Source organism: Corylus avellana, chromosome 7, assembly GCF_965113065.1.
Source record: "Corylus avellana chromosome 7, dhCorAvel1.hap1.2, whole genome shotgun sequence".
Taxonomy (NCBI): domain Eukaryota; kingdom Viridiplantae; phylum Streptophyta; class Magnoliopsida; order Fagales; family Betulaceae; genus Corylus; species Corylus avellana.
Window position 1 is genome coordinate 5,225,972 of NC_142496.1, and position 10,911 is coordinate 5,236,882.

The 10,911-nt window shown below is 35.3% G+C and overlaps 1 protein-coding gene across 1 annotated transcript; it reads left to right on the forward strand.

Annotated features, from left to right (window-relative positions):
- Window positions 1-9,788, forward strand: LOC132184419 (golgi-to-ER traffic-like protein). Its single transcript, XM_059598045.2, has 12 exons — window positions 1-229; window positions 969-1,048; window positions 1,229-1,307; window positions 1,935-2,016; window positions 2,424-2,574; window positions 3,007-3,097; window positions 6,560-6,643; window positions 7,059-7,105; window positions 7,362-7,490; window positions 8,233-8,317; window positions 8,520-8,600; window positions 9,497-9,788. The coding sequence occupies exons 1-12, from the start codon at window positions 182-184 to the stop codon at window positions 9,512-9,514; spliced, it is 975 nt and encodes a 324-aa protein (XP_059454028.1). The 5' UTR covers window positions 1-181; the 3' UTR covers window positions 9,515-9,788.
- Window positions 9,789-10,911: the final 1,123 nt, after the last annotated feature.

Consider the following 10,911-nt stretch of genomic DNA (forward strand, 5'->3'; position numbering starts at 1 on the left):
GGATCCAAGTCCAACACATGGAGGCTTAGAGACCATGGTGGAGTGAAGGCCCAAAAAGCCCTTTGGCGTCTTTCACTTCCAACTTGATCCCCCATTCATCGACACCGAATCAGGCGGATCTTTGCCACCGAAGAAGAAAGAAGAGAAGAGGAGGAGCGTCTCACGCTTCGACGCTGTGGTCATGTCGCGGGAGAGACCCAGGAGAGGCACACTCCCTCCGGCTCAAGAGGTACCCATTTAATTCTCTGTTTTTGGTCGCAGGGAAGGCAATGGAAGAAGCATAGAAAGAGCCCAAAATCTGAATCTTTTTTCACGTTTGCTGTTGTTTCTGATATTGAATATGCTTAAAAAGTTATACCCATTTGGTTTATTTGTTCCCTTTGATTCATTAATTTCTGTTTCCTTTCTTTCTAACAATTTTGTCATAAAGCCAAAAGCAGCATGATATTTACAATTTTTTTTTTTTTTTTGGTATACTTGTGTATAAACAGTTTCTTTTCTTTTTTTTTTGGATTAATATTTGAACTGGGTCACTACGTTTTGTCAGATTGGACTTTGCTTATGTCTCCGAGAAAATGGAGTAAAAATTTGAGCTTAGCTTATGTTAATTTTTGTGTGTACATATGCATTTCACCCCACCCCCCACCAAAAACAAAAGTTATATTGTTTGGCTGGGGATTTTTATCAGCAACGAAGTGGAGCATAAGCTTAATTGATGGGATTGAAAGCAAGACTGTGAGTCTCAATTACGTGTTGATTCGCGATCAAATTTTGTTGGGTGGTTTGAATGTCTTGTATCACATAAAAAACTTGTTGCAAGATTCTATTTCTGGGACTGATAATTTTTTTGATATTGATTTTAGGGTTTTGCCTTGTCATGGGTTACACTTTGCTGGTCAAAGTGGGTTTCAATGAATTAGAGATAATAAGTTTTGATTATGCTACCTTCTTTTTGTTGTTATATGCAGCATGTCGAAAAATTAGAGAAAGTTGTGGAAGAGGGTAATTATTATGGAGCTCAACAAATGTACAAATCTATCAGTGCAAGGTATATGCATTATCCTAACCCCGCCCCCCAAACCTTATTTGACATAAGTATTTAATGAACTCAATTTCTTCGTTCTTTAAAGGTCATTCACACTTGTCACTTCTCATTGGCATATAAATGAATTACTCTTGTTTCAATCTAAGGTATGCACTCTGATGAAACATGCATGCTTTGTCTCAGATATGCTTCTGCTCAGAGGAATTCTGAAGCTTTGGATATCCTTCAATCCGGTGCATGCATCCAATTGAAACATGATCAGGTTATTCCCCTCCTAGTCCAATATTCCTATGTTATTGAGTTGACTTTTCTCTACTTTGTGTGTTATAAATAATTATATCAGTTATGGGATTTGACTATCAGCCTATGAATGAATTGGATTCGGGCTGGATGCTGATATACTGATTTTGCATCCCTAAGATGCTATATGGTTCTATTTATGTCTAGTGCTGTGGATTGCATTTGATACTATCAATGTTCAATGCAAATAATTCTAAGACACTAAATAAAGATCCCACACATTTATCCCATTGCCATATTTTTCTACATTGGCATATTAAGCGTTTGAAATCTTGTTGCTGCTTACATGAATATCTTTCATTAGTTGATACACGAATTTACATAATTTAGATATGGGGTTCCAAATGACTGCCTAACTTTGGGATATAAATTTTGGATTGACTAAGGACGAAGCCAATCTTCACCAATAGAAAGGTATGCCCATGGATGGCTAGTTGGGCACATGTTTATGGATTTTATCCAAATCCATACTAATGACATTTATTTTAATCATATATATATAATGAATTGTGCATGATTTGTCATTAAATGATAGCTCTTCATATCTTTTTTGAATCTATTCTGTTGACACACTGGAAAAACATTTCAGATTACTTGTGGGGCAGAGCTTGCTGTGTTGTTTGTGGAGACACTTGTTAAAGCGAAAATTCCTTATGACAATGAAACCCTTGGTCAGTTCACCTATCTTTCCCTGTGATGTAATTTTTAGTGATCATGAACACTCTCTTCGTCAGTTCTTACTTATAATGTATCTTTTTTGCTTATTAACTCTCCCTGGGCCAGGTCTGCTAACTTGGTTTTGATTGTTCTTTACATGTGTTATAACTTGGGGAAGTTATGTAATTTAACTGGATTTTTTTTTTTTTATAAGTAATCACAAATTCTATGTTGTAGCCGTTCTTTGGATTGAGGGAGTTGTGTGCATATTGAAACACTATAAATAGTTTCCTGATTTGGATTGGTGTCTTGAATTAATAGTTACATCATATGTTAAGATGATCATCTATGTTTTTTTCTGGTCATATTAACATTTTGATGCATGTCTTTCTTTGTGATTATGACAAAATGTCTACGTTAGACCGTGTCAGGAAAATTTACAAGATGTTTCCTCAGATTCCTCTGCCACAACACTTACCAGATGACGATGAAATGCAACAACTTTCTGAAGCCCTTGGGGCAGCAAAAATACGTGTAGAGGGCTGCTCATCATTCTTAAAGGCTGCTATAAGGTGAGACTACACTTGTTTTCTTGGTTGTAAAAGATCTTCATGGTTATATTTACTCTTGCAATTGTTCGGGTGCTTTTAGTGGATGTTAGCATGTCCATTTTTATCTCCAAATCTCTGGTTCTAATTTTTCTGAGTTTTTGGAATTTTGTTCTTTATTTTCTATTCTTTAGGATTCTGTTGTATACTTCATGTGTGTTAGGGTTGTTGTGCTTTTAATGAATTTACATTACTTATATATAAAAAACCGTACCTTGTGCTGCTTGTCTCTGGTGTAAAATCTGTCAGAAAAGTATAAGTGGAGGACTATCTGTAGGATGTATCTGAAAACCTATTCCCTTTGTACCCAGCTTGTCATATTGCTTATGCGTCAGTTGTGGGTTCGTCATTCAGCATGGGAAATGCATTTCTAAATATTCACCTTATGTTTTTTAGGTGGTCTGTGGAGTTTGGAGCACATAGGAATGGATCTCCTGAATTACATGTTATGCTGGCTGAATATATATATTCTGAATCTCCTGAAGTGGTAGGTTTGATGGCAAAAAATGTAGGCTTCAAGAAGAATCTGGTTGTTGCTGCTTCTCTCTAATTTATGAGCCTTATTTTTCCCTTTTTTTCTTTCTTTTTTGGGGTCTAACTATGAGCCTCACAGTTTATTGATAGCTTTTTCTTGATTAAGCTCCGTAAGATTTCTTTGAAAGGCCTTAGGGGGATTTGTAGTAGATTCTAAATATGGCAGCTCGTGGGATGGGTGATGTTCAAATGAGGTTCATGGATCGTATGGGGTGGGGTTATAGAAAAATATTAGGAGGGGCTTGGGGGGTTTTCTAGTCATACTCGATTTGAGATGCGAGATGACTCAACTCAAATATTAGATTCTAGCATGACATGTGGTATGGGGTTTAGGCCCTGAAGGAAGCTTTTCCGGATTTGTATAGTATTGCTCGCATTTAAGGATGCTTTCGTGGCAGATCACTTGGGAGTTATCTAGTGACTCCCATTAGTGGAATGTGAGCTTTATCGAAGTGGATCACGATTGTGAGGTAGATGTCTTTACTTCATTTTTCAGCTTGTACTCCTTTAGATGGAGACGGGAGGTGAAGACAAACTTTGTTGGACCCCTTCCAAGAGAAGGTAGTTTGGCGTTAGATCTTTCTATAACATCCTTGTTCTTGGAAGAGTATTTGGCGGAATGAGCGGCATTTTTTGCTTGGTTGGCCGCCCAAGGGAAGATCCTGACCATAGATAGCCTAAGTTAGCGGCATATCATTGTGGTTGATTGGTTCTGTATATGTAAAAGGAGTGGGGAGTCCGTGGATCATCTTCTACTCCATTGTAAGGTTGCTAATGCCTTATGGAGTGCTTTTTTAGTTGTGTTTAGTTGTGATGGGTTAGCTTTGGTTATGCCTAGTCGTGTGGAAGACCTTTTTGCTTGTTGGAGAGGGTTGTGCGGTAGTCCTCAAAGTGCAAGTGTGCAACAATGTGGAAGATGTTGTCTTGCCTTCTATGATGTTTGTAGAGGAAAATGATACAAGTTTTGAAGATCGCGAGAGGATGGTGATAGAACTAAGTATTTATTTTTCAAAGCTTTTTATCACTGGATAATTGCTTTAGACTATCTTAATTTGTTTAGTTTTCACTATTTTCTTGACATTTTTTCCCCTTTCTAGCTAAGTGTATCTCCTATATACTTCTTGTATACTTGGGTTGCGCCTTTTGCACTTTTTAATGATGTTTCGATTACTTATCTAACAAAAGAATTTCTTTAATATTAGTTTGGTAAAACATGTTAAGCTGTGTATTATTATCAATTACAGTTGCAAGATGCATACAAAATTATTGGCAACAATTATAATAAGAAAAAAAATACCTCAATCTCGGTTGAGTCATAGCCTAACCTAGCTTCACCAGAGGGACCCAAGACGGCTAACACTAATTAGGCTAGTGTGTGGATTTCCATTGCAGGTTTCGACCCACGCCCTAGTGCCTTACCAACTACTTAAAAGTTTCATTGAGACCACTAAACCACAACCGCCGAATGTTTCTTGACATTTTGATCATCCATAAACAACTGTGATAAATACCTATAAAAAAAAAAAACCAAAATTAATATGAAGAATATCCTAATATATCATATATGCCACAAGAAAATGAAAGGAAGTGAGATTTAGATGGAAGAAAATGGTGCTTTGATGTGAGACAGGTGTAGGTAGCGTTTCAAGTACCACATGACTGGTAACTTTTGAGCCATCTGAATGTATCACTCGAACTAGTGTGAGATGATTGGGTTGTCTAACCACTGAAACAAAGCATCTTTGTAAGAATCAGAATTTCAATGGATTCTTTTCAAAGGAGATGAGAACGTACACTTTATGAAATTAGGACATTAGGACAGATGCCCCATTACCATGAAGATGCAAAACAAAATCACAAATTTGATTTTGTAGCAGTTCTATGGATTGAGGGAGTTGTGTATATTGAAACACTATAAATAGTTTCCTGATTTGGATTGGTGTCTTGAATTGTTAAGAGACAGTGGCTTATATTCAAAATGGGGAATTTATACTAGTCTCTAGTTCTAAGGCCCCATGGGTGGAGCATTGCCAAACGAGTGGAGTGGAACCCATGGGTCCCATTGCAGGTCTTTCCTTGATGAAGGAATTTTTTGTGTTGGGTCAAACAATAGGTTTGGGGGGTGCGAGGCATACCACGGGTAACTGTAGGCTGTAACCGTGCCGAGTATTGAATGTTAAAACTTGATTCGGCTAATTTCATTTTGAATAGCAGCCGGGCTTATCACCAAGTTAGATAATTTGTTCAAACTAGCTTCATTTATTTTTCGAACAAACTTGAACTTGTTCACAATTTGTTTAATTAACTTCTTCATTCCTTATATAAATTAAACATCGCCATTTTTTATTTTATTTTTATATTTTTTCATAAATCCATGATTATCATTAGTTACTTAATTATGTTTAAGATTTTATAATTTGAGTTAATTAGATGAATTAAATTTTATTTATATACTTATAAAAATTAACTTCACCAACTTTATATTTGTAATAAATCAGATATAATTGTTTATAATTAAATGCACTATTTATATTATATTTTCTAACCTCATCTAGAATTTTAAACAATCAAATCATGCACACACACACACACACACACACACACACACATATGTATATTAAGACCCACAATCACAAGAATTCAACTTGTATCTGTCACATAGGAAGAGAATTCCATTTTATCCTTTTAAATACTTAAAATGTTCTCATCACAAAGTTAAAAAAACTATAAGAAATAATAAAAATGAAGTTATGCGAGTTTGTACGAGGCCTATATGAGTCAAGCCATGTTTGTACAAGTTTGATTACTTTAATAAATAAGTCTAAATTTCTGTTCAAGCTTGATTCATTTATTAAACGAATCAAACTCTAGTTGTGTTTATATAATTCAAGCTTGAGCCATTTATGAACAGTTCAAGTCATTTACAACCCTAGGTGACAATATATATATATATATATCTTTTAACCCAACTTTGTTTTAATAATATAGTGAAAGAGCTGCTTGCTTCTATGGATGTAAGTACAATGCAACCACATAAATTGTCTACTATTCTCTCTCTCTCTCTCTCTCTCTATTTTTCACCGAATTGCATAGTTTCAACATGGACCAACATGCTTCACCCATTTGGAACCTATTTTCACTATATTCATTTCCTATTATTATTTTCATGATGGCATCATTGTTCCTTGAAGATCTCATAATTGGGATATTTTTGTGCTCTAAACTAGTTCGAAAAATTGATAGAATGATTTAATTTCCATGGGCCTAACTGCCCTTTTAGTTATTATAAATCTCAGGTCATTGAAATGTACTTTAAATAATTGCATGAAACCTGAAAGTACATTTTAGTCCGTGGTTAGTCTTGGCCTTCATTTCAGTGGCTCAGTATGTGGACCAATGCACTGCTTCCTTGCAGGACATGGCTAGAGTATCATATTATTTTGTTAGAGGAAACAACCCAAAGAAGTTTGCTTCTGTTCTCGTAAATTTTATGGGAAAGGTTAGTGTCCTTACTCTTTATCTTTCATTTTCATGAGTATTACTATTAAGATGCTGACGTACAAAAGATTATACCAACCATACTTTTTGTGTTGAAACATGATGTGGCATCCCAGCTATATTATTTGGTTTCACTTCTTAAATATTTATATTCTATTACATTTTATTTTTGAAATTACTTGGTACTTTCAGGATTGTCTTCTTATTCGATAAATAAAAATTGAGTTATTCATCAAAGTGATGCATGCTGAAAATCAATATGCAAATTTCTTGAAATATGCCCATCTAACAGAACTTATAATTAATAATTGGATTTCTTGAGCAAGCTACCATCTGTATCAGCTTCACCATAGTATTTCCTTTTTTTATTTTGGTTGGATAGTTTTATTCAATTAATTTAGTTCTCAACTTTGCAGTGTTACCCAGGTGAAGATGATTTGGCGATTGCACGGGCAATTTTAATGTAAGAACACTCAAAAACTAGATACTTGAGTTGTGATTGACTAGTATCATTAATATCCTTTTTGAAGGATGCTCAAAATTGAGAAATACTTAAGAAAAGCATGCTTTACATACTTATTTATAATTTGCACGATATTGAGTTCCTCCCCTGGCTAGCCCCTTTTCCTTGTTTATTGTTTATTTGTTTATTTTTTAAATTCCACAATGAGGTACCGAGTTTGGAAACCTATTAAGCATTTTTGTCCTTTTCATGACAGGTATTTATCTGCGGGTAATCTGAGAGATGCTAACTGCCTCATGGATGAGATAAAGAAACAAGTGGAATCTAAGCAGCTTGAGTTTCCCCAATCAGATCTGATCCAGTTCATCATATATCTTTTGCAAACGTAAGTTGTATTTTATTTTTATTTTATATCAATTCAGTATTAGTAGCAGCTGCAGAGGATGGATGCATTTCTTTAGTGCCAGCTTGATGAAGTTGGCATGCAATGCAGGGTTGCTGTACAGTTTGGAGTATGTTGATATGACTGCTCTATTATTCAAATGCTTGCATTTTTTCAAGTGTGCTCAGTATGACAATTGTTTTATTAACCTCCCTTCCTCAAAAAGAAAAAGTTGATAAATAAAAATCAGGTTAGATTGTTAGTGAGATAAACAGAAATACTACTAAAATAAAAATCAAGTTAGATCATTAGTGAGAATAACGGTAATACTACTTCAAAAGAAATTGATATTTGAATATAATGATTGGAGAAATCAGGAAATTTCTCTAGCCTTGTGTTCTGCTGGGGAATTACTAAACTCGTGGAATAACAAAAGAAATAAGAAAAGATAAATTTGATATGACATTTTTTACCATGTCATCACTGGAACAAAAATGATAACCGAAAGTGAGTCTCTGATTCATAATCCATAGTGCGTCGATCTTTAAATGGTGATGACTGGAGTGACATTACATTCAAACTTCAAGTCTTTCTCCTGCTTCTGCTCCAACTATTTCTGCCATGCAAGCTTTAAGTGGAACATAATTTCTGTTTCGACACCATCTTTTGTGAAGGTAGGTTGTATCATTTTAGAGAGATATAGTATGATGATCATTGATTAATCCAAATATTCTTTCCAATCCAGATTGCAGAGAGATGCTTTGCCTCTTTTTAATATGTTGAAAACGAGTTACAAGACAAGCATAGAAAGGGATCCTGCATTTAATGAGGTGTGCATTTTCTCGATTTATAAGAATACATCTCCTACTAGATATAAAAAGTTATGCCTTATTCTGTTCTCTGTCAATTTTTTATTGTCCAAGTTCTGAGTGCATTGAGCTATTGGCTTCTTTGCTTGATTTTATTTTACTTTATACTTAATTATTTTGGCCTAATTTTTGTGTTAATTCTAACATGAAGATTATGTTTTAGTTTGTAGATGAAATTGCTGAGAAGTTCTATGGAGTGCGGCGTAGAAATCCTCTGCAAGGAGTGTTTGGGGATATCTTTAAGGTATTATTCATTGCCTTGAAGTGATTTTTCTATGGACTCATATTTTTCTACTCTTAAGTTATCCAGACATTTGTAACGTATCTATAGACAATAAAACTTTACAACCAACCCCTTTGTCTCGGAAAAATTTGCAATGCCCCCCTACCGTTCAAATTAGTGTTTAAACTAATACTTTAATGATCATATACCCAGCATGTGAGCTTGGGTCAAATGCATTTACCTTCACTTATCACTTTTGCTAAAATGATCGATTGCTTCTCTCTTCCCCCCAACTCGGTCAAAACCACCCATCTCTACATCCAAATAAACCCTCACTTCACAAAAACAGATAATCTATTGTACTTTCTCCCCCTCACTTAGACATTTCCTCAAACACTCACAGTGGGCACAACTCTCTCTCCCTCGCGCCCCAAAAGCAACGTGTCTAACTGAAATGCTTCTTGTGTGGACCTCTCTGTGTTACATTGAGCCCTAATTTAACTGAGAGCATATTTGAATTGTTTGCTCTAATTGAAAAGTGAAAAGCAAAATCTTCAATGCTCTTATTCTGTCCTTGAGAATATTTTACTGTCTCTGCTATTCTACTAGAACTCTTGAAGCTAGTGGGTCCTAGAAAATCCCAAAGAATAAAATATTCTATTAAATAAATGATCTCCTAAGGAAAGAAACAATTTGTGAATATCTGTTGTGCTAATGCAGGGTGTCTTTTTTTTTTTTCCCATCCCCCATTTTTATCTGGTCTAGTATTAGTTTTCTTTTCCCTTTTTTTTTTTTCTCTCTCTTTCTTAAGATGGTAGAGAAGGGGGAAAAAGGGTTTTTGTTTGAATAATAACAAATGAATATGAGACTTAGTAGTAGCAGAACTCTTTCTTGAGATGCTGACATTTATTGTGCAGATGATGGGAGGTGAATAGCAATGTGACACAAGTTCAATCACTCTCTACCTCTGTGATCCTGCAACTACATTTTCTGTGCCATCAAAAGGAGTAATTGATCTGTATGGCGCATCCTGCCCATTTTTTTTTAGTGTTTCTGGGTTTCTACTGATTGTAATTTTATTTTCTTCAGTGAGGAGAAAAAAAAAAAAAAACTTACCATTATTTTTTAAACCCAACTGTATCCTTGCTTACTACACAAAGTCTTTGCTATGGGCTTTTATTATTTATTAGATTATTTGAATTAGGTGCATGTTTCTTCATGCTTTGCCTGAGTTTTTTTTTTTTTTTGTCAATGCGGGGGAAGGGGGAATTATAGAAACATGAAATACAAAGGGGATAGTGCCATCCTAAGGATAGTGGGGAATGAGTCAAATAAATGACTCAGCCCATCAAAGAAACTGATACTGCCAAAAAAGGCAGTTTCGAACCAGTAGGGGATGGTATCAACATGAACACTTGCTGGGATAACACGACCATCAGTAGTCTGTTGAGGGTAACAAACATGACCATCAGTGTTATACTTTCCACTATCTAGAGGAAGATTTAGCAAAAGAAAAATAAAGGAGAAAATGTTTCTAGAAAATCTAGATAAAGTGGTCCGTTTCGCTAAATTGTGAGAGTAGAAATTTGCGTACTAGGGAACCTTAAAAGTTGACTAGCTATTGAGGAAGGCTAACAAACCAAATATGTCTGAAACTAATGAGGAGATATTTCGACATGTGAAAGGTGGGTGTATTGTAGGCCAAGAACTACTGTTGGAAAGTCCCTTTCTAGGACTATGCCCTGTCTTAATTTCAATGGTTTGAGTTAACTGCAAGCAAGGCTGCAGTAGCTTTACCAACATTTAAATCACATGGGTGGCCGGTGGAAGGTGATTGCGGGGCTCATCTGCTTTGGACGGCTTAAGATGTGAATCAAATTGCTTGGAACATGTGGGTCTTACAATCTTGACAATTCCAATCGAAGGTTCTGGGGTTTTAGTTTTTCCAAGTGTTATATACCAGTGGTTTTTATAGCTGTTGATTTTTCCATCAATGGTGCATGCTTACTCAAAGGCAATCAGTCTATCCTCCTCTTCTTTAGTTCTTATCTTCAATAATTTCTAAATAATATGATTACATCAAGATATTTATAGCCGTGATAATGCTATCAAAGCACCTTTTTTGGGTGAATGGCTAATTTTTCTCGTTTATCTTAACCACAAAGTGTAGTGTAGTGTAGGCAGCGCCAACTGTACTAGTTGCTGTAATTTTCAAACAATAACATCACCCATCAATTTTCAAAATTTCTTATATTCTTCTTTTCACACCAAAATTTGATCATTGTGTTGGCTTTCTTTTAAAAATATCTTGATGCCCATGAAACTCGGGGCG